General features: G+C 46.6%; 1 protein-coding gene across 1 annotated transcript in view; it reads left to right on the top strand.

Moving 5' to 3' along the window:
• Window positions 1-23,269, top strand: part of LOC141075531 (amine oxidase [copper-containing] 3-like) — a 111,945-nt gene that overhangs the window by 13,332 nt on the left and 75,344 nt on the right. Inside the window, exon 2 of the mRNA XM_073562623.1 lies at window positions 22,570-22,855. Coding sequence (XP_073418724.1) covers window positions 22,570-22,855 — 286 coding nt within the window. The remainder of the gene's footprint in view (window positions 1-22,569; window positions 22,856-23,269) is intronic.

Here is a 23,269-nt window from a genome sequence, read left to right as displayed (position 1 = left end):
TGACAGTTTCAAGGAACCGGGGAAGTTATAAATACTGAGGGAGGGTTCCAGAAAGTTCCAGTCCCCAGGGGGAGCCCAGGTGACAGGAGGACTTCGCCAGTCTGTGTGCCCTGAGGAGAATCCGACCAAGGGGACTGAGGAGAGGAAACGTCAGGGGGTGGTCCTGACAGAAAGATACCGCAGAAGAGACGAGGCAGTGAGTGCCATATACCGTATTTGACACGACGACTGACCAGTGAAAGCGCTGTTGGTTATTGGGCCTAGGGCGGCCACAGTGGCGGACCTGTCAGGAGCGTCGAACAAGTGAAGGAGGGACAGTACGCATATGTACGTCCCTATTGTAAAAGTACGATGTGTAAACGGCTCTGGAAACGGAGGGCCGATAAGTGAAGAAACGTGCGGTGTGCTGCGGAGGCCGTCAGGCGGACGGCAAGTAATGAAATAAACTTGGACCTGTTGCACCCAGAATCTGCCTCATCGTGTCTCTGTTATCATCTCTGCGCGGTACAAAAGTAGGACCACCCCCCCCAGCTCGGCACCCCACCACCGGCACTACATTAATATGGAAGACTATGGGGTGTAAACTGTAGATGTGCTGCTGATAACATGATACTGTATGGTGATTTGTTAGTGATCCATTAGTGATTGTTCTGTCCGCGTCATTCTTTCTCAGTTGGTGGAAAGAGTCTGGGAAACAAGTGTTGAACGACTTCAGTATTGTTGATCACGCTTGTTTAGCAGCCTGAACTCAGCGCATGTAACTACAACCTTCTGTGTGATATGCAATATGTTAGCATTTGGGGCCCCATTTTAAACTTTGCCTAGGGCCCCACTTTGCCTAAAACCAGCCCTGTCTGTAGGAGGTACATCTGAAGATTCCAGAAGGTTTATTTTTTATCTGAATTCTTGAAGATATGCACACATACACTTCGTAAAAAAAGACTTTTCTGACCAGAGCTGCAAACAATTGGGCTTCTAAGATGGCTGATACAGTTAATGGGGAAGAAGGGAGGGGATACTGACATCAGAGCTACATCAAAGAGACAGGGAGAGAGGAAGGATCAACTTCTAAAGAGAGCAAACCTTATAGTATAGAACTAAACAGCGCAATATAACAACACAATAATAATGCAATACTGTCTGATTAACAAATCATGGGACATGACAGTTTGGTATTTCATTATTTGCTTTACTGACTCTAACATCTTTCCATTGTTCAGCATGCTTCTCCTTTTATAGTTAATTCACACTCTGCTATGCCCTATGGTTATTGAGGAGGAATTGAAGCTACTCAATGGCTGTTTAAGCAGGTTAGGTGTGAGTTGTCATCTCCTAGTTCTGTGGTTAGGACTATCTCTGCCACCCGCAGGTACCAGTAGGGTCTGCAGTGACAGGATATCTAGCCTGAACAGGAAGAGGCATGGTCAATTGTGGTTTTTAAGTTTATAATAACCTATTAATCCCAAGTGAGTTGCTACACAGGCATAACAGAAATGCTGCATCTTGCTAATACAAACATTATCAGATGGTGGTGCTGGATGTTGTGCATGTAGAGGAAGGTTTTCCACATTTTGGCCATGCTAATTCTCACTTTCAAGGTGGTGTGGGTACCCCAGCTGTGCTGGCCACTTCCTCTTCCTCTGCTTGTACTTCCACTGAGCCCCCACTTTCTGTGTGAGGACCCGTCAGTAGTGTGTCTATCAGGAAACGCTTGTATTCCCGCATTTTCCATTCACAATCTAGTAACGGAAGTAAGGCATGGCACTTTGTTCTTATAGCGGGGATCTAACAGGATGGCCACCCAATAATCAGCACTTGTAACAATCCAGGCAACTGGGCATTCATTGCACAGGCACAGCAGCATGTATTTTCTCATAAGTGCCAGGCTCCCTAGAGGCAACGACTACCCAGCCACGCTCCAGTTATGCCCGTGAGCTGCTTTTAGTGCCATCATGCTGTGAACACGGTTCCTCATCCTCAAAAAATGTCCCCTGGCTGGACAGTTGTATACCTGGCCGCTGTTGGTACAGGAACCCATTCTCTAAGCCATGTGTGGACGACTGACCTGATAATGGTGTGAATGATTTCTGTTCTGCCTCCTCTTCCTCCAGTATCACCACCTCATCCATCATCGCCTGAAGCGTTTTTTCTAGGAGGCATAGAAGTGAGATAGTAACGCTGATGATGGTGTAGGGGGTATGATATATTATGTTTGTTTATGTCTCTGCCTTTCTCTTTGTTCTCGGTGCCATATATTATCAGTATATGTATATTTGTAATATATGATGGTACTGCTACACTGTTATGTGTATTACCGTCTTCTACTGAATGTATATATGAATAGTGTTATGCTTTTGTAATGCTGCTATGTATAGTGTACAGGGTAAGTGTAGTGTTCATGTTTGGCCATTAGATGGGGGCATCATAGTGTACAGTGTTTTCCCCTAGTGTATAGTATAGTAGGAATAGGAAACCAATTAGTTAATAGTTAACTAGGAGGGGCATGCTGCAGGGTAAGCAGGAGCTTTTCCTGAAGTTTAGTCAGTGCAGACCAGGGTGCCCTTCTGTGAGCACGGGCCTTAGGGCCCAGGGTTAATACCCGAATTCACTTGTGCGGGCTTATGTTCTCAGTAATAGCGTGGCAGCTCTGTAACTTTCAAGCTAGGAGCCCAGACATCCACAACACCAGGCCAGGACAGCAGCAGGCTAGTACAGCAGGAATTCACAGTGGCGGGGACACAGGTGGCTCCAGAATGTGGCAACATATCACTTGGGCTGATGCCCTCAGGTCCAGGGTGAAACAGCTAAGGGAAATTCCAGAAACGGTGAGTTTGAACCAGGAGGATGCTATGTCATCGCAAGGGACAGTACAGAAGGGCAGGTCGCTCGCCATGCGGCAACTGACTTCGGGAGCTGATGATCTTACATCTGGGGCAAAACAGACAGGCGAATGTCTTTCCGTAGCAAAGCTGAACAGGGAGGATGCTGAAGGCTCATCTGGGATGGTATGACCTGGGGGTACGTGCTGTACAACCGTGAGAGAAGTGCAGGGAAAGAGAAGGAACAATGCAGTGTGAAGCCTGTTGTAAATGTTGTGAAGACTATGGATGTGCTGTGTAGAGAACCCAGTAAAGATGTTTTGTTAAAGTTGAAATGGACTGTGTCTCAGTTAACACAAAGTTTCTCCAGCATGTGCAAGATGAAGTTCCACTTTGTGATACGTCGCATATGAGCGCAGACAGGCAAGCAGCAGGGTGAGAATGCTGAAAGCACTCACACCTCCAAATTAAGCACATGTGCCAGGAAAGGGATGTGCATCAAACTGGTTAGGCCCAGAGCTGCCGCAAGATTTCACACATTATCGCACACCACCAAGCCAGGCTTGAGGTTCAGTGACACCAACTATTCATCTGACTGTATTTTGATCCCCATCCACAGCTCCTGCACGTTGTTGTATTTTTCCCACAAACAGATGAGTTTCAAGACAGGCTGCCGTAGTTTTTTTCCTAGCTGTGCTGAAGTTAGTGGTGCAGATTAGAGATGAGCGACTTCGCCTTTTTTAGGGTCGAGTCTGGTTTCATGAAACCCGACTTTCGCAAAAGTCGGGTCGAACGAAATCGGACTACTATAGGGAAAAGTCGGAGGCCGACTGAAACATGAAACCCAATGCAAGTCAATGGGGAAGCAAAGTCGGCAGGGAGTGGAGGACAGTAAACACACCTACAGTGCCCATTTCAATGCCAAAAACATCAATTCTTATTACTGAAGCTTTTCAACCTTAATTCACTTCATAATAATAGTTACGCATTGAAAACTGGGTGCTATTTGGCTAAAGTTGTGGGTGGGTAGGGCTGGCTCCAGGTTTTCATGTGCCCTGGGCCAAAGAGTGTCAGTGTGCCCCTTTAACACATACCACAACTCATGATGCTCCGAAATAGAAATATAGGTATAGTACAATAACAAATACTTCACTGCTTACATGACATGACTGATCTATTTTAAATTGTACAATAGCTCAAAAACAGGACAGTATATTACTCCATACAGTATTATGGCCACCTCATTGTGCGCCATACAGAATAATGAGCCCCATATATTTCTCCATACAGAATAATTGGTCACATATAATGTTCCATACAGTACAGTATATGATGAGCTCCACATAATGCTACAGTATATGATGGTCCCTATGGACGATGCTCCAGTATGTTATGGGCCCAAATAATGCTCCATATATAATGGTCCCCATTTCTAATGCTCCAGTGTATAATATGCCCCATAGATGCTGCTCCAGTGTCTGATCTGCCCCATTTAGAATACTCCAGTATATGATGGGCCCCATGGATGATGCTCCAGTGTCTTATCGGCCCAAATAATGCTCCATATATAAGGGGCTCCATTTCTAATGCTCCAGTGTATAATGGGCCCCGTAAATGCTGCTCCAGTGTCTGATGTCCCCCATTTGGAATGCTCCAGTATATGATGGACCTCATGGATGATGCTCCAGTGTACGATGGGCCCTAATAATGCTCCATATATAATGGGCTCCATTTCTAATTCTCCAGTGTATAATGGGCCCCGTAAATGCTGCTCCAGTGTCTGATGTCCCCCATTTGGAATGCTCCAGTATATGATGGGCCTCGTGGATGATGCTCCAGTGTATGATGGGCCCTAATAATGCTCCATATATAATGGGCTCCATTTCTAATTCTCCAGTGTATAATGAGCCCCGTAAATACTGCTCCAGTGTCTGATGTCCCCCATTTGGAATGCTCCAGTCTATGATGGGCCCCATGGATGATGCTCCAGTGTATGATGGGCTCTAATAATGCTCCATATATAATGGGCCACTGCGAGGACAATGTAGCGCTCTGAGTGAATGTACCAGCAGAAAAATCTAGCAGTGGCTGTGCATCAGTGCACTCCATGTCAAATTCATCTTGGACTGGGGAATTCACAATTTGACTTGATAACCCAGGCATGGTATGTGAGAAAGAGCTACATGGACTAATGTGAAGTGTGGCCTGCTGTATCATTCACTTTTGGTGGGGGTGAAGGACACAAGAAAAGGGATTCTTCCTGACCAGGAGCCAGCACTTTACGACTCAGTGCTTGCATTTTTTGAAACTTCAGAAGAGGAGGCGATAGAGCTGGAGGCTGTTTCAGCAATGTAAGCCAAAAACAGTTCCTGATGCTCCGGTTTTAAAAGCAGTCTACCTACTCCCAGAAAAGGGAGCCTTACAGGCCTTCCGGAGCTACACCATGACTCAGGCTCAACACCTCCTGCCTTAGCTGCTATTGTGTTTTTGGCACTACCAGCAGATGCACCACCACCACCATCAGTAACAGGTGGCCCCCCATGCCCACATCCGCGTCCTCTTCCACCATACTTCCTCATGTTTTGGAAAATGAACACAAAATACCAGCAGATATATGGTACTGTGTCAGAAGCGTACAGCTCTATACAGTCTAGGGATAACAGTAAATCTCTGTATATATTTCATGAGTTATACACAGATGCTCACAGGCTCAGTATGGATTACACAATAAAATAAAAAGTTGAAAAAGGGTACAGTATCACCAGATACAAGGTATATATAGTATAGTGTAAACATTCTGAATCTCTGTATATATTTCAGGAGGCAGACACAAACACTCTCAGGCCCAGTATGGATTACACAAGAATATGAAAAGCTGTAAATGGGTAATGTAACACAAGCATACAGCTGTATACAGTGTTGGGGTAATCTTAAATCTCCACATATATTTCCGGAGTCACAGACAGACGTTCACAGGCTCATTATGGATTACACCAGAATCTAAATAGCAAAAAAGGTTACTGTATCAGAAGCGTACAGCTGTATACAATGTTGGCCAAATTTGAAATCTCGGTATATATTTCCGGAGTCACCCTCAGACGCTCATACAGTCTGGGTTTGACCATAATACAAAATGTTGTAAAAAAGGTACTGTATAACAAGATAGCAAGTATATATATTATAGGGTACAATTGAAATCTCCGTATACATAGTCCCAAAGTCACTCTCAGACGCTTACTCAGTATGGATTTGACAGTAATACTAAATGTCGAACAAAGGTACTGTATAACAAGATACAAGCTGTATCGAGTATAGGGTAAAAATTGGTATCTCCGATTCACCATATATATAGTAGGCGTAAACCACACACGCTCACTCACTATGGATGATACCGTAATAAAAAAATGTTGAACAAAGGTACTGTATCAGCACATACCAGGTGTATCCAGTCTAGGGGTAATTGTAAATTTCCGTCTATACTTCCGGAGTCAGACACAGACACTCACAGGCTCACCATGTATTACACCAGAATTTAAAAAGTAGAAAAAGGGAAAGGTATTTGAAGCATACACCAGTATACAGTGTTGTGGTACTATTAAATCTTCGTATATATTTCAATCTCAGTAAGCCAGTCCAGACTCTCGCTACTGGAAACTACATGGATACAAGTACAGATAGAAAGTTGAGTGTTTGCAGAAATTTGGGAATTACTCATTGCGTGAAAACCTCCCGGTAGATGTTGCAGAGGCGATGTAGACCCTCAATTACTGTGTCTGTGGAGACAGCGAAAACGGTTCTTTGTGAAGAAAGGATTGCTTTATCGCAGTAGCGTGGATCACCTCACCGTTACTCGTCTCCATCAAATTGTGATCACAGGGAGAGATGTAGACATGGTCCTCACTGCCTATCATGATGTGTCTGGTCATTTTGGAGTGCAAAAGACAGAAGCCACAGGCCGTAGGCGATTCTATTGGATTGGCATGAGAGGAGACATTGAAAAATGGTGGCCGGAATGTCACACGTCTGTGACTATCACAAGTGTGAAAGGTGATCATAAACCACCACTGCATCCGCTTGTAAGTTGACGTCCATTTCAAATGGTAGCCATTGATCATCTGAAGATAGAGGCCAGCAGGACAGGCCATAGCTACATCTTAACCATGATCTATCAATACACCAAATTTCAAGTGGCCGTCCCTGTGAAGGATTTAACTGCCCAGACTATACAGCGGTGGAGCACGGAGAGGTAAGTATTGCAACTTGCAAGTGCTGTGGCCATGACCAAGCAGGGGGGGGGGTCACACACATGGGCGACGGTACTGGCACAGGGCCCCTCATAGTACGCTGGTGTGTCTGACGGCGAGTGGGCCCCCCCACCGTCAGATACACTGTATTGTACTATGAGGGGCCCTGTGCCAGTGTCGTCGGCCATCAGTGGACCCATCCACCTGTTCAGAGCAACGACACTTGCCCGGGTGCGCCAGGTGTTGGCCCCAGCCCTTGGGGGGGCAGCCCAGTCAGGGAGGTTTAAAAAATGGCATATGTTGATGTGTAGGCTGGACATTCAGCAGCTGCAAATGGCGGAATTGCGCAAGTCCGAGGAAGAGGAGGACAAAAGCGAGGCAGTTTTCTGGCAACCTATGTGTCATCAGGGGAAGGTGGGACAAAATTCTTTGAAACCCATGCATGGTTCATTTTAATGAAGGTTAGATCATCAACATTTTGGGTCGACAGACGGGTCCTTTTTTCTGTCAGGATTGATCCAGCAGCACTGAAGACTCTTTCAGATAACACACTAGCAGCATGGCAAGCGAGCTCCTGAAAGGCATATTGTACCAATTCAGGCCAGGTGTCCAGTTTAGAGGCCCAATAGTCAAAGGTGAATGACCTGTGAGGGAGAACATCGATATGGGAGGAGAAGTAGCTTGTAACCATAGTTGACAACTGCTGTCTCCTGTCACTTTTAATCGATGCAGTATTAGAAGTCGTGTGAGCGGTACTTGAGAAATCAGTCCACAACATGGTCATGAAACCCCTGTCTCCAACACCACTTCGGCTGTGTGCACCACGAACACCTCTTCCATTGTGCCCACTACAGCTCATGGGAGAACCAGCACCGCTGCTGTGTGCTGGGAAAGCCTCAAACAAACGGTTTACCAGAGTTGCTTGTTTGTTAGCCAATATTATCTCTATGTTCTCCTGTGGCATGATGTTGTGTAATTTGCCTTTGTAGCGTGGACCGAGGATGCTGGCCAGTAGTCGTCATCCTTCATCATTTTGGCAATGCAGGGGTCCCTTTTTAGGATCCTCAAGGCATAACCGCACATGTGGACCAATGTTCCAGGTGTCAATAATGCACTGCCACTGCTGGGTGGAGGAGCACTTTCTGGCAAATCGACATCCCTACAGTCACGCACAAACCCTATACCTGACCTTGGAACGCCAACATTTTCTCTTGCCCCCTGAGAAGCATCCTCCTGCCCAAAATAATCATCCCCCTCATCCTCCTCCTCCTCTTCTTCATCCTCCACCTCGTCCAGGACAGTTCCCTGACCAGACAATGGCTGACTGTCAGCATGGCTTCCCTCCTCCTCCTCCTCCTCCTCCTGTTCCTCCTCCTCTGCTGCAGACGCCAGATCCTTAATGTGCATCAAACTTTGCATGAGCAGACGCATAAGTGGGTGCTCATGCTTATGATGGCATCGTCTGCGCTTACCAGCTGTGTGCATTCCTCAAAACACTGATGGACTTTACAGAGGTCTTTCAGCGTTGACCACTGCACACCTGACAATTCCATGTCTTCCTCAAACTGCCTGCCCGTGTATCCTCCCACAAATGCATTACAGCCTGCCTCTGTTCGCACAGCCTCTCAACCATGTGCATCGTGGAGTTCCACCTTGTTGCAACGTCTATGATTAGGCGGTGCTTGGGGAGGTGGAGCAATCGCTGCAGCTTCTGCATACGACTGGAGTGTACGGACGAGCGACGGATGTCCGAGCAGTCTTCACACCTTATGGAGCAGGGATGTTAACTCCGGATAATTATTAAGGAAGCACTGCACCACCACGTTCAAAGTGTGAGCCAGGCAAGGTATGTGTGTGAGTTTTGCAAGGGCTATGGCTGCCACAAAATTACGGCCATTATCACTGACTACCTTGCCTGGCTCAAGATGTAGACTGCCCAGCCAGGACTCGGTTTGTCGCTGCAAGTAGTCGGCCAGTACCTCCGCGATGTGTCTATTGGCGCCCAAAGACTTCATCTTTAACACAACCTGCTGATGTTTACCACTAGCTGTTCGATAGTGGGACACCTCGTATGCAACACTGCCAGCTGCGGATGGAGTGCTCGTGCGACTGCGCTCTGTGGACAAGCTTTCTCTTATTGAGTTGAGGAGGAGGAGGGTCGAAAGCCTACAGCCAACTGTTTCCTATACCGTGAGCTAGGCAGCACTGTTCCACCACCCCTGTCCCCTGTGGAGCCTGCATCCACCACATTAACCCAGTGCGCAGTGATGGACATGAAACGGCTCTGGCCATGCCTACTGGACCATGCATCTGTTGTGAGGTGCACCTTTCCAATCACTGATTGCTTGAGTGCATGGACAATGCGGTTTTTCACATGCAGGTGGAGGGCTGGGATGGCTTTTCGAGAAAAGAAGTGCCGACTGGGTAGGTCATAGCGTGGGACTGCGTAGGCCATGAGCTCGCGGAAAGCTTCGCTTTCAACCAAACGGTAGGGCATCATCTCTAATGAGATTAGTTTGGCAATGTAGGCGTTCAAACACAGTGTACGCGGATGAGAGGATGAGTACTTGTCCTACTCAGAGTGTCTGGTAGGGTGAGCTGGACTTGAGAGCTGCATATGGGGGAAGTAGCGGTGGACCGGACGGAGTGAGAGGTGGGTTGGTGATGGTATTGGTGGTGATGGCCTAGATTCAGTGTTGTGTTGCAAGACCATTGTGATTCCCTGAGTGCTTTGGCCTTGCGACGACACCTCAACATTTAGTGCTGGTGGTGTGCTTAATGGTGGCGGTGGCCTTACAGTGGGGGAAGCGATGGAGCATTGCTGGCTACCTTCAGTCGGAGCAGGTGCACATGTGCTACCTGAGGTCTTGTAGTCCGTCCACGCTTGCAAGTGCATGTTGATTAAATGTCTAAGCATGCAACTGGTATTCAAATTTCTGAGTTGTTTACCTCGGCTAAAGGTCCTTCCGCACTTCTTACAGGTAACCTTTGCCTCATCAGTAGGATTTTGGACAAAGAAGTGGTTGCTGGTATACATTTTCTGGCCTTGCACGCTGTGCTAAGTTGACCGTCTGGCCAAGCTGTCCTGCAACTCTTTTAGTTTTTGGTCCACGTTTTTGGACAGCTACGTGTTGTGAGTTCATTTTTCCCTTCACCATTGAGGTCTGATGAACTCCCTCCTCTGGTGAAGGAAGGTAGTGAGGCTGATTACCAAACACCTGGGCAGCTAGATGATGACTGGGTGGCTGGAATTGAGGACTGGATGTAAGGCTGCCGACGCCCTTCTTCCTGGCTGGTGATTTTCCTGCTGGATTCTTGGAGACCAGTCTGATTCCTGCGTCTCAAAGCTAAGTTTTTCTGCTCTGCTTTATACTCTTCAGTTTTGTTTTTGTTTTGCCTTATTTTTTGAGAGTTCTGCCATCCCCGGCCGGGGGTGAGCTGAATTCCATTTTTGTCTCTGATCTGTTGATCTTTTGCTCTGTCTTCAGAATATACCTGAGTGCTGATATAGTCTTTTGAAGCCTAGCGACTTCAGGGCCTGTTTTTCCTATCAGTCGGTTGACTCATTTTGATAGGGTTTTTGCGGATGGCAGACAGCAGCTTTCCTATCCTGTCCTATGTAGTTAGCTTGGGCCCCATCATTTGCTCAACCTATCTTTCTATCTGTGTTAGTGTTTTCATCTTGCTTCACCGTCATTATATGTTGGGGGCTGCCTATTGCTTTGGGGTCTGCTCTGGGGCAGTTTAGTTTTTCCCCTTTCTGTCTTTAGGCTATGTAGTTCTCCGGCTGTGATCAAGGGGTCTAGGGCAGCGTAGGAACCCCCCACGGCTACTGCTAGTTGTTGTGGATAGGTTCAGGGGTCTGCAATCCGATAGCTGCCAACCTCTCTGGTTTTTCTGGACTTAGCTGGTATTTTGTTTTTTCCTCCTTCGGTGACTCATCATAACAGCTACGAGACTGGCAAATAACCACTGCTGCAATTTCAATGCCTGCTGCGGATCCTTCTTATCTGAACTATTGCCAGCACCACCCTCCTCCCCCAATGGATGCCAATCCGGGTCAAGAACTGGGTCATCCATCACCTCCTCTTCAAAGTCATCTTCACCTTCCTCTTTACCTTCCTCTGTGTCACCGTGTAAGGTGGTATAGTATGAGGGAAGGGGCACCTGAGTTTCATCAGGGTCAGATTCTGGCTCAGTAGACTGCGAGGGCAATGTAGTGCTCTGGGTCAATGTACCAGCAGAATCATCTAGCAGTGGCTGTGCATCAGTGCACTCCATGTCAGATTCATCTTGGACTGGGGAATTCAGGATTTGACTGGATAACCCAGGCATGGTATGTGAAGAGAGCTCCATAGAGTAATCTGAAGTGTGGGCTGCCGCATCCTTAACTTTTGGTGGGGGTGAAGGACACAAGGAAAGGTGTTTTTCCTGACCAGAACCCTGCACTGACGACTCCGTGCTTGCAGGTTTCGAACGTTCAGAAGAGGAGGCAATAGAGCTGGTGGCTGTTTCGGCAATGTACGCCAAAACCTGTTCCTGATGCTCTGGCTTTAAAAGCGGTTTTCCTACTCCAAGAAAAGGGAACCTTACAGGCCTTCTTGGGCCAGACGATGACGCAGGCCCAACACCTCCTGCCTTAGCTGCTATTGTGCTTTTGCCAGAACCAGCCGTTGCACCACCACCATCCGTACCAGCCGCGCCCCCTGCCCACGTCCGCGGCCTCTTACACCATACTTCCTCATATTTGGGAAAATGTACCAAAAATACCAGCAGAGAGATGGTACTGTATGAGGGGCGTCCACCTGTGTAAGGTTTATTAAAAAAAATAAATCTACGTATATATTTTGCTAGTCACAGACACTCTCCCAGTATGTATTTGACCGCAATCCAACAAGCAGATATACGGTACTGTATCAGAAGTGTACAGCTGTATACGTTTTTTGTGTAACTAACAATCTCCGTATATGTATTTACGGAGTGTCACACACACACGCTGACTCTGTATAAATGTGACTGTAATGCGAACAGCAGATATACAATACTGTTTGAGAATCGGACAGCTCAATACGGTATATGGAGAAATGGAAATGTCTGTATATGTATTTACAGAGTGTCACACACATACGCTGACTCTGTATAGATGTGACCGTAATGCGGACGGCAAATATACAATACTGTTTGAGAATCGGACAGCTCTATACGGTGTCTGTATGGAAAATTGTAAATCTCCGTCAATTTTTATACGGAGTGACACACACTGTCTCTGTCTAGTTTTGACCGTTGTCAAACAGCAGATATACGAAACTGTTTGAAAAGCGGACAGCTCTATATGGTAACATGCTTTTACATTATGCATGTCATTCAAGTCTACTCCAGTTCATTTTTTTGGGTTTTTCTTCAGCATTTTTGTATTCAGTACAAATAGGGTGTGGCCTCCTTTCTACTGAGCTGTGTAGTTCACTTATAGTCCCTCTGAAGCTGGGTGTCCGTTTGGGACCCAGAGATTCTGCAACTATTCACACTAGGTAGGTTTTAACCGTTAGTGTAGTTACTGTCTCAAATGGGTACACTTTGCCGTGGTGGGACAGCTTTATACTTTTTTGATCAAAATAGTGTTTACCAAGTACCCTATGTTATTTAATGCACTTGCTTTTTTACTTATTTATTTTCATTAGGGTATATACACACATTGTTTTTTCCTTTGGTTTTGCTTGCTTTTATGGCCAGTGTGAACATGCTTTTACTTCATGCATGTCATTCAAATCTACTCCAGTTCAGTTTTTTGGGTTTTTTTTTTTAGCTCTATACGGTGTAGGTCTGGAAAAATGGAACATCTCCTCGGTTTGTTTTTCCAGAGTCACACACAGATAGCTTGTATTTGTCTGTGATACCAGCCGGTACACGGTAGTGTGTGAGGAGCGTACACCGCTATACGGTGTCTGTATGGAAAATTGTAAATCTCCGTCTAATTTTATACGGAGTGACTCACGCTGTCTCTGTCTAGTTTTGACCGTTATCAAACAGCAGATATACGAAACTGTTTGAAAAGCGGACAGCTCTATACGGTGTAGGTCTAGAAAAATGGAAAATCTCCTTGGTTTGTTTTTCCAGAGTCACACACAGATAGCTTGTATTTGTCTGTGATACCAGCCGGTACACGGTAGTGTGTGAGGAGTGTACACCACTATACGGTGTGTGAAAAAATGAACGCTCGGTAACTGACCAGAACAAAATAATAAAAGTTGGAGTGCTTTGAAAAAAGCAGTTTGAACAGCAGTGTGCACACAGCAATGCAGCTATCAGGTAGCCTTAGAAGGCAGCCTAATCACCACCAGCGCTGCTGCACACAACAAAAATCCTCCCCTGTCACTGCACACTAACTGTACAGTGAAAAGCGCTATCAGCAGAAGCTATTTTTTTTCTTCTTCCCTGCCTAACGCTCTCCCTATTCAGAATAAGGAGCAGCACCTCTCCCTATTCTAAGATTGGCAGAAGTAAGATGGCGGTCACAGCCTTTTATAGCCACTGTGATGCCACACAAAGCCAGCCAATCACTTCAATGCCCTTCTTTAAGATGGTGGTGGCCGCTGCCCATGTCATCGCGTTGCCCACAGTGTGCTTCCTCCATCATTGGCTGAGAAAAGGCACTGGAAGCATTATTTGAAACGCGACTTTGGCGCTCGGGTCGGCGACCTCATGGCCGACCTCACGCTATGGTCGGGTTTCGATCGGTGAAACCCGACTTTAGCTAAAGTCGGCGACTTTTGAATTTGACCCACCCGTTTCATTCAACTCTAGTGCAGATGTTACGCTGAGTAGATGAGAAGTTGGTGAAGGAAGTGGAGTAGGAGGAGGAGGAGGCAACATAGACAGAGAAACATTCCTAAAACACTCAGCAATCCTCGGTGGTGGTAGGACGTGCACCAAGAAAGTAGATGCCCAATAACACTAATGGTGGTGGTGCTGTCACATCCTATGTTTGCAGGAACCATGTGGCCCTGTTGCTCAGGAGGGGGGGGAAGTGACTGAGAGTGTAGCAAAAGAGGGAGCAGGAAGAACCTCAGATTTTTCCTGTTTTTTCAGTTGTGTACTCCACTGCAGCTTGTGCTTTGCATTCAGATGCTTCGTCATGCAGGTGGTGCTCAGGTTATGAACATTTATGCCTTGCTTTAGTTTCTGAAGTCACCTGTGTATTGTCATGGAGCTACCTTGAGCTGGCTTTGGTGTGCTCAGTTTGTCGGCGCATTAACCAGTAGAAGCCAACGTAATGGCTAGGATCCGGATGTAGTGCTTTTGCACCCTGCTTCCTCTCTTGCTGTGCAACTGGGCCAGCGTGACCACCACCTCTTCTTCCGAACTGCCCACATCACATGGATGACCTTGACTCCATGTGGGGTCTAGGACCTCATCATGCCCATTGCATCTCTCCAGTCTGTCCTTAACTCTGCTGAACCAGTCCTCACTACTCCTCCGTTTCTCTCTTCTGCAAATCCCTTCATTGGCTCCCAATTCCACAACATATCCACTTCAAGCTACTAACACTGACCTACAAAGCCATCTGAGTCGCCCACCCAGGGCCGTGGGGTACTCGGTACCGGGCCGGTGTCAGGGGGATCTGTCGTGGCAGCGGTGACCAGGTCCGTGGCCCTGGGTGCCCAAGTAATAGGGTGGTTTGTGGTAGTTAATGGGATAATAGTTCGTGACGCCACCTGTGGTGTTCGGCAAGGGAGGTGATAAGCCGATGCTGCATGCAGATCCACTGGGACTGATGGTATGATGCAGCAAAGATGGTGTAGCTCCCCACAGGCAGAGCTGTAGTCCCAGGGCAGTGTAGGTGCAATGGATCTGGAGAAGTGCAGGATGGTGTGGATGCTGGTACCCAGATGTAGCGGTGCTGAAGGTGTTAGCGACGAAGGAATGGAGGACACCAGAGCTTGCAGTTTCAAAGCTTTACTGTTGTGAGTTCATTTTCCCCTTCACCGTTGATGTCTGATGAACTCCCTCTGCTGGTGAAGAGAGGTAGTGAAATTGGTTGGGTTGGGAAGAACCTGTCACCTGAACAGGTGGAGCCTGATTGGACACCCGGAATCACTGAGTGGATATAAGGCAGCCGACGCCCTACAGGGGTGCTGGTGATCCTTTCTGCTCTGAGCTCTGCAAACCAGTTCAGTACCTGTCTTCTGAAAGCTAAGTATTTGCTCTCTCATTTTTCCATGAGATATTGTCTGTTTACTTAGTGTTTGTGTTCTGCCTGCCCTTGTTGGTACAGGCTGAGCTCCATTTTTGTCTCTGGTCAAGTTGATCTTTTGCTCAGTCTTCAGAATATACCTGAGTGCTGATATAGTGATTTTGAAGTCTAGTGACTTCAGGGCCTTTTTTCTATCAGACGTGTTGGTCATTATTTTGGCAGAATTTTTGCGGATTGCAGCCAGCATCTTTTCTGTCCTTTCCTATTTAGTTAGTTTGGCCCCATCGTTTGCTCAAACTGTCTTTCTGTCCGTGTTTGTGTTTTCATCTGCTTTTCACCGACAATACATGTTGGGGGCTGTCTATTGCTTTGTGGTTTGCTCTGGGGCAGTTTAGATTTCCCCTTTCTTTCTTTAGGCTTATTTAGTTCTCCAGCTGTGAACAAGGGGTCTAGGGCACCGTAGGAACCCCCCATGGCTACTGTTAGTTGTGTGAATAGGATCAGGGGTCTGCAATCCGATAGCTACCAACCTCTCCGGTTTTCTGGACCTAGCTTGTATTTTTGTTTTTTCCTCCTTCGGTGACTCATTCATAACACTTTACTCACAGTTTGTGGTACACACTGGTGCCTGCCTCCATGCCGTGTCCTCCGGGGTAAAGACTCAATCAACCTCCCGGGCAAGTCAGGGCTCTCCTCTCCAACACTCCGGCAACATGTACCTTTCTTGAACGACTCCTCAAATGTGCCTTGTGGTGTGAAGCATTCCAGTACTTAGTAACCCTAGAATGCCTCCTAACTAGATGTTCCTAGAACTTTACTTGCACGGCAGACAGCTGTAGTCTGCTTCGGGGACGCCTCACTCCCGGGTCTCTATCTGTGTCGCTGTTGTGCGTCAAGTCTTGGATGGGAGTAATGCATTTACAGCCAACTACTCCACCGGTGTCTGCTGCAGAACCATAAGTGTCCATGCAACCTCGGGGACCGGGCCCTGGCCTTGCGCTGAGAACCTATAGGCAGGGTTCCTCTTCCAACCCACTCCTCCTCTCTGTTCTCTCTCCTTTGTTCGGTACTTGTCTTTCCTTCCTATGGGTGCTTTGGTTACAGTTCTCCGTCTTTCCACCTTTCTTACTTTCCCGTGCCAGCTGGTTCAGATCACTGAGGCAGCTGCAGCACTCCTTCCTTCATCCCTTCTTCCAGGGATCCTCACTCCTCACCGAGTGACTTCCTACTCCATCGACCTTCTGTCAGACGGCCCCCTAAGGGACTGACTTGTAATTCTAAACCTTCCCAATCTTTTATATGGATCTAAACTCCACCCACCTCCCAACACATCCAGTGTTCCATGCAGGGAACCACCAGAGGTGCTCCTAATATATAGGAGATGAAAGGACCTCAATATGATGTGCAGAACTACCCTGTTGTGTGGGGTGCGAGTGTTTGAGCGTGGAAAGGTGTTCCCAACCTACCAGGATGGTGGGGCACCGCACCTTAGGAGAAGGTGTAGTACCTCTGTGGCGACTGAGCCTCAGGGACGCCACACATCCATAATATGGCACCCCATATATCTCTGAAGTAATCTCCTGGTATCTCCCACCACGTAATCTCCGGTCCTCCCAAGACCACCTTCTCTCCTCCACAATCGATATGTTCCTGATCCAATTACCTGCAAGACTTCTCAAGAGTATTCCCCATTCTCTCAAATTCTGTGCCCCAACACATCTGATGATCCACCTACATTCAGAACTTTAAAGCTGAACTTGAAGACTAGGGACGGTGTTATACATAATAAATGAGGAAAAATAGTAACTAATGACGGTGATATAAACTGTATACTAAGGGACTGTGCTTTACATAATAAGTGAGTACACTATACACTAAGGGACTGTGCTTTACATAATAATTGAGTACACCATATACTAAGGGACTGTGCTATGTATAATAAGATTACATTCCTGTATCTGTGCAGTGTCGGTGTGCTGCAAGCTTTTACAGTCGCATTGAGCATGTCCTATTCTGATCCTCAAAATTGCATCAGAACAGAACATTCTCTGACCCTCATGGATCTCATTCTCAGAGCCGTGATTTTCATGTATGTGTGAATGGACCTATAAAACTTTGTGTGCCGTCCGATAAAATAACCGGGGAGCACATGGACATTTCACACAAATGTGAGAATGTAGAATAACGTATTTTACAAAAAACATTATCTCTCCACATCACACAGTGCAGATCTCTATATATAAATCTGAATGTGTGTGTATCACCAACCAATCACGAAGCAGCAGAGTGGGACGCGGTTGGAGAGTGGAGCTGAGGATGGATACAGCAGGACAGTGCATGGAGAGCGGGGCTGTGAGGAAGACAGTCTTCTGGACAGGGGCCGAAGAGTGCCGACATCCTCCCAGCCCTGTCCCGGCTCAGTCGGTGCTCCCTGTTGCCAACTGCGCTATCCCCCCTCTCCCCTGCAGCTTCCTGGCCTAAATTTAGTCCCCGACTTCTACTGCGGCCTACTACAGCGCTAGGCCACGCGCTGCAGCTCCGCTCTAGCTCTGCCCACTCCGCCCAGCTCCGCCCACTCCGGCCAAACGAACAATCTGTGCACCTCTCTCCTGGTCCTGGCGTCACCGTGTGTGGTGCATGGAGAGCGGGGCTGTGGAGGAAGGAAGACAGCAGGGCTGTTGAGGGAGAGAGCGGGAGAGCAGGATTGTGAAGGAAGAGAACGGGGCAGTGGACGGAGAGAGCGGGGCTGTGAAGGAAGAGAACGGGGCTGTGGGCGGGGAGAGCAGGGCTGTGAAGGAAGAGAACGGGGCTGTGGACAGGGAGAGCAAGGCTGTGAAGGAAGAGAACGGGGTTGTGGAGGGAGAGAGCAGGAGAGCAGGGCTGTGGACGAAGAGACCGAGGCAGTGGAAGAAGAAAGCGGGACTGTGGAGGGGCACCGGGACATGGATGTAGAGCGCGGCTGCGGAGGGATAGAATGGGATGGCAAGTGAAGAGCGGGGATGTTAAGGAAGACAGCAAGACCCACAGTTAGGTACTGTGCCCAGGCAACGCCGGGCTCTTCAGCCAATACAGAATAATATCTACATCCAGGAACTTATCGCTGACATCTCGTCTGATTAGAGCCCCTTTCTCCTGTTTCTTCTCTATCTGGTCAGACCTTCATGTCAATGTAACCCAGCCATGAATTGTTTTGTCAAGATGATCTTCATAGCCCTGAAAATAACAAGATCACATACATTGCATTGTATACATACATGTGTCTCCCCCCTGAATACAGATATGTAGCCCACCATTAATAATATAAAGCGATAAGCAGCACGGTGTACCCCCTTAACTATAATCTCTGACTCCCCATAATTTAAGTTATTCAGTCTGACTCTCATTGTTCTCCTCCATCATTTCCATCAATGCCCTCTCCACCACATCCATCATTGCCCTCTCCACCACCTCCATCATTGCCCTCTCTACCACCTCCATCATTGTTCTCCCCCACCATCTTCATTATTGCCCTCTCCACCAGGTCCATCTTTGCCCTTTTCTCAAACCTCCATCATTGTTCTCCCCCACCAACTCCATTATTGCCCTCTCCACCACTCCCAGTATTAACCTCTTCACCGCATCCATCATTACCCTCTCCACCACCTCCATCATTGCAGAGGCTTGCTACCTGATAATGAGGAGGACGATTGGAGATCTGGAGTTTCTGACTGGATTTAAGACAGCTGACTCCCTCTATCCCTGCTGGTGATTTTTTCCTGCCTCCTGAGGTCTTAGTTTCCAGCTCAGTCCCTGCATGCTCATATAAGTGTTCTTTTGCTCTTGTTCACATTTGATCTGGTTTTGTCTATTTCAGTTTTGTGTGGTCAGGCAGCTCCAGCTGGGGCGGTGATGAATATGTTACTGCTTGTGCCAGTTTGTTTTTGTCCCTTATTAGATTGGCCTCTTTTGCTCTGCTTTCAGAATATACCAGAGTGCTGATATAGTGGGCGAAGTCGTGCGACTTCAGTATTTTTCTATCAGACGTGTTGGATATTTTTTGCAGGGTTTTTTGTGTGATTGCAGACAGTATCTTTCATTTCCTGTCCTGTCTAGTTAGTGTGGGCCCCATCGTTTGCTCATTCTATTTTCCTACCTGCGTTTGTGTTTTCATCTTGTCTCACCGACAATATATGTTTGGGGGCTATCTATTCCTTTGGGGTCTGCTCTGGGGCAGTTTAGATTTCCCTTTTCTTGCTTTAGGCTTATTTAGCTCTCCAGCTGTGTCAAGGCGTCTAGGATCATCGTAGGTATGCTCCACGGCTACTGCTTGTTGTGTGGATAGGATCAGGGGTCTGCTGTTATGAATGAGTCACCGTGGGAGGCAAAAACAGAAATACTAGCTAAGTCCAGAAAACCAGAGAAGTTGGCAGCTATCGGATTGCAGACCCCTGAACCTAACAACAACAGCTAGCAGTAGCCGTGGGGAGTTCCTACGGTGCCCTAGACCCCTCGATCACAGCTGGAGAACTACATAGCCTAAAGACAGAAAGGGAAATCTAAACTGCCCCAGAGCAGACCCCAAAGCAATAGGCAGCCCCCAACATATAATGACGGTGAAGCAAGATGAAAAAACACTCACACAGATAGAAAAATAGGCTGAGCTAATGATGGGGCCCAAGCTAACTAAAAAGGACAGAATAGAAAAGCTGCTGTCTGCAATCCGCCAAAACCCTCTCAAAAACAAGAGCCAACAGACTGATAGGGAAAAAAGCCCTGAAGACGCTAGGCTTCAAAAAGACTATATCAGTACTCGGGTATTATCTGAAGACAGAGCAAAAAGGAATTTAGCTCACCCAGCAGGGAAGGGCAGAAATCCAGAAAAACAAGGCAAAACAAAACCAAAACACAAATGCAAAAAGTAGAGCAGAAAACTTAGCTTTTGGGGAGCAGGAATCAGACTGGTCTCCAAGAATCCCTCAGAGTAATCACCCGCAAGGCAGAACGGCGTCGGCTGCCTTATATCCAGTCAGCAATCCCAGTCACCCAGTCATCATCATTCTGCTCAGGTGCTTTGTAATCAGCCTCACTACCTTCCTTCACCAGAAGAGGGAGTTCATTAGACCTCAATGGTGAAGGGGAAAATGAACTCACAACAGTCTGCAATCCGCTTAGTTACCAACCTCTCTGGTTTTCTGTGGCTTAGTTTGGTCTTGCTCTCCTCCTCGGTGACTCAATCATAACACACCCCTCCACCTCCGGGCCCCGGTGCAGCTGCACTGACTGCACATGCAGTATGTCTGCCTGTGAATCGCTGTTCGACCCCATCCTCACCCCTGTTTTCTTTGCCAGTCTACACACAGCAGAAAGCCACAGCAGTTGGCACCTGTGTTTCCTCATCATCAGCAGACATGTACTGCGATAGTTCACTGACCGTTTGTACTACCCATCTTATGTACTCATCCTAAAGCAAAACAAGTGGTTGGGCATCAGTGCAGTTAATCTATTCCACTTGTGGGGCAGGACCAGGTGGATGGCCCAAAGAACCACAGTCAGCAGAGTCATCAAAAAGCGGAAGTGACTGCTGCAGACTGGAAGTGACTGGGGCTCAGACTGGTTGCCCGATTTGCAACTGTGCTAGGTGGAAAACAAAGCAAAGGAACTGAAGTTACTCTCAGCCATCCAATCTAAAAGCACCTATACTTGCTCTGGCCTTACCATTCGCCCAGCAGTACTCTTGCCTATGAAATTACGCAGAACGTACAGTAGCTTGCATGCACCAGAGAAAGATGTTTCATTTGTGCACGTAGCAAGCACAGATTGACCACGTCCTTTCTCTTCCTGCAGCAGCTATACCACCACCAGCAGCAAAATGGCCACATCCCCTATTTGATGGTCTCCTCATTCTTTGCATCACAAAAAAAGGGCAGAGTATTACACGGCCTGTATAAAGATTGCTCCCACAGAGCCTGTTTTCAGAGTACCCCCCCTCATAAAAAAATGTTAGCTACCTCCTCCACCTCTTCCACCTACAATGGCACGTCCACCTCCTCCTTAACCTCTTCCTCTACTTGAATCTCCATTCTCCTGGTTCAAGATTATTATTATTTTTATCTTATTTTATGTTATTTTAAGTCATTTCCTAATCCACATTTGTTTGCAGGGAATTTGTCCTGCTCTTACTCTCATTTAGCTTCATTTTGCAGTCCCCTAGCCCTCACTATGACCATTTTAGAGCACCAAATTTCTGGTCCCTATTGACTTCTATCGAGTTTGGGTTCGGGATCAAATTCAGATGCCGAACTGAACTTTACGCTGCAGTTCGACCGAACGTGAACATCCAAGGGTCCGCTCATCCCTACTTATTACATACAACTTAAAGTTTGCACTCATATATGCTAAAAAAGACTACTTGTTAGGCCTGTTTCACACATCCGTTTGTCTCCATCAGTCAAAATCCGCCGTTTTGCAAAAAAAACATCCGCCATTTTTCTTGGCGGATCTGTTTTTTTTCCCATTGACTTGCATTATCGGCAGATCTTGACGGATGGTCATCCGTAGGATCCGATTTTTACGGATCCGCCAAAATGTTGGCGTCCGCTGACATGACAGGATGGACAATGAAATGTTTTTTAGGCTGGCCGGATCCGCATTTGTCGGCTGCTAAAAATTCTCTCTCTCTCTCCCCCACGGTTCCTTTAAATTTCATCATTTGCCGGATCCGTTAGAACAACGGTCCGGTGACACCCGTTGATGTCAGTACTAACACGGATCTGTTTTCCACCATTTTCGCGGATTACAACTGACATAAAAAACGTATGTGTGAAACAGGCCTTACTCTCATATCTACATCCCATCACCGCAATTATTTCAACTTCTAACTCCCATCTCCACTCTGTTGTTGTCTCCTACATCTCCCACCTCAGTTGAGGACAATGTTTTAAATTCAGAGAAAGATTCACCCTAGAGAGTCCTCGATCTCTCAGCACAGTTTTTTACTCCTCCTCTCGTACCATAACATGCTTCTTCACCATTCATTATGAAAACCTGTCCATTCTACTCTCCAAACCATACCTCAATAATAACTAATGCAGTGTTGCACAGTTTAAGAATGCCCAAGATGAACTTTTGCACCTGGATCCATAAACTTTTAGATTAGCCCCTGCTATAAACTATTAGGTACATTCCTGTTAATTATTTTTTTACCTGCTGGACTTTCTAGATATTACAAGAAATATGTAATATGAGACATTCATAAAAACTGCAGAAATGTGGATGGAATCTTGCTTATTATTTTGCAACTTTGGAACCTAATGTATAATGTCATTTGTTTTTCTAGGAACTCACAATTCAATTATGACTCAAGATATGAAATTTAATCCTGTAAATTTACCATGGGAACCAGATGTTAAAATACAACGACCAAAGGTGGTACGAAGCATATTGGAAAATGAGAACGAAGCAGCTTTTGAGCTTCACGCCAAAACACCTCGTTATATCCACTTCTCAAGCAACTTGACTAACAAATGGGGTCATCCTCGTTCCTACAGAGTTCAGGTGGTCAGCTTTGCAGGAGACTTTTTGCCAGAAGATAGTCCAGTTGAGAAAGCGATGGGTTGGGCCAGGTGAGAAAAGTCAAGATTTATTTTCTTCTTATAATAATTTTATAATAATAATTTTATTTATATAGCACCTGCAAATTATTCTGCAGCACTTTACAATTAAGCAGGGACATGTACAAACAATAAAAACAATACATAGTAACACATAGTTCAACAGTTATAGGAGGAGAGAGGGCCCTGCTCCCACAGCTTACAATCTATAAGGAAATAGAAGGGACACAATAGGTAAAAAGTGCTCGTCATATATGGTCCAGCCATCATTATAATAAATAGGGCATTTCAAATAATGCTGCATGAGCTAGTCATCAGCCAGTATCTGTCTACGTACAGTTACCAAGTTCTATTGTGTACATGGTAGATGTGGCAGCAGAACAGATTTTGAGGAAAAGGAAAAAATTTGAAGCGAGAACAGGGAAG

Source organism: Dendrobates tinctorius, unplaced genomic scaffold (assembly GCF_039654945.1).
Source record: "Dendrobates tinctorius isolate UK_male_01 unplaced genomic scaffold, ASM3965494v1 ptg000360l, whole genome shotgun sequence".
Taxonomy (NCBI): domain Eukaryota; kingdom Metazoa; phylum Chordata; class Amphibia; order Anura; family Dendrobatidae; genus Dendrobates; species Dendrobates tinctorius.
This window is presented reverse-complemented; position numbering and strand designations above follow the sequence as displayed.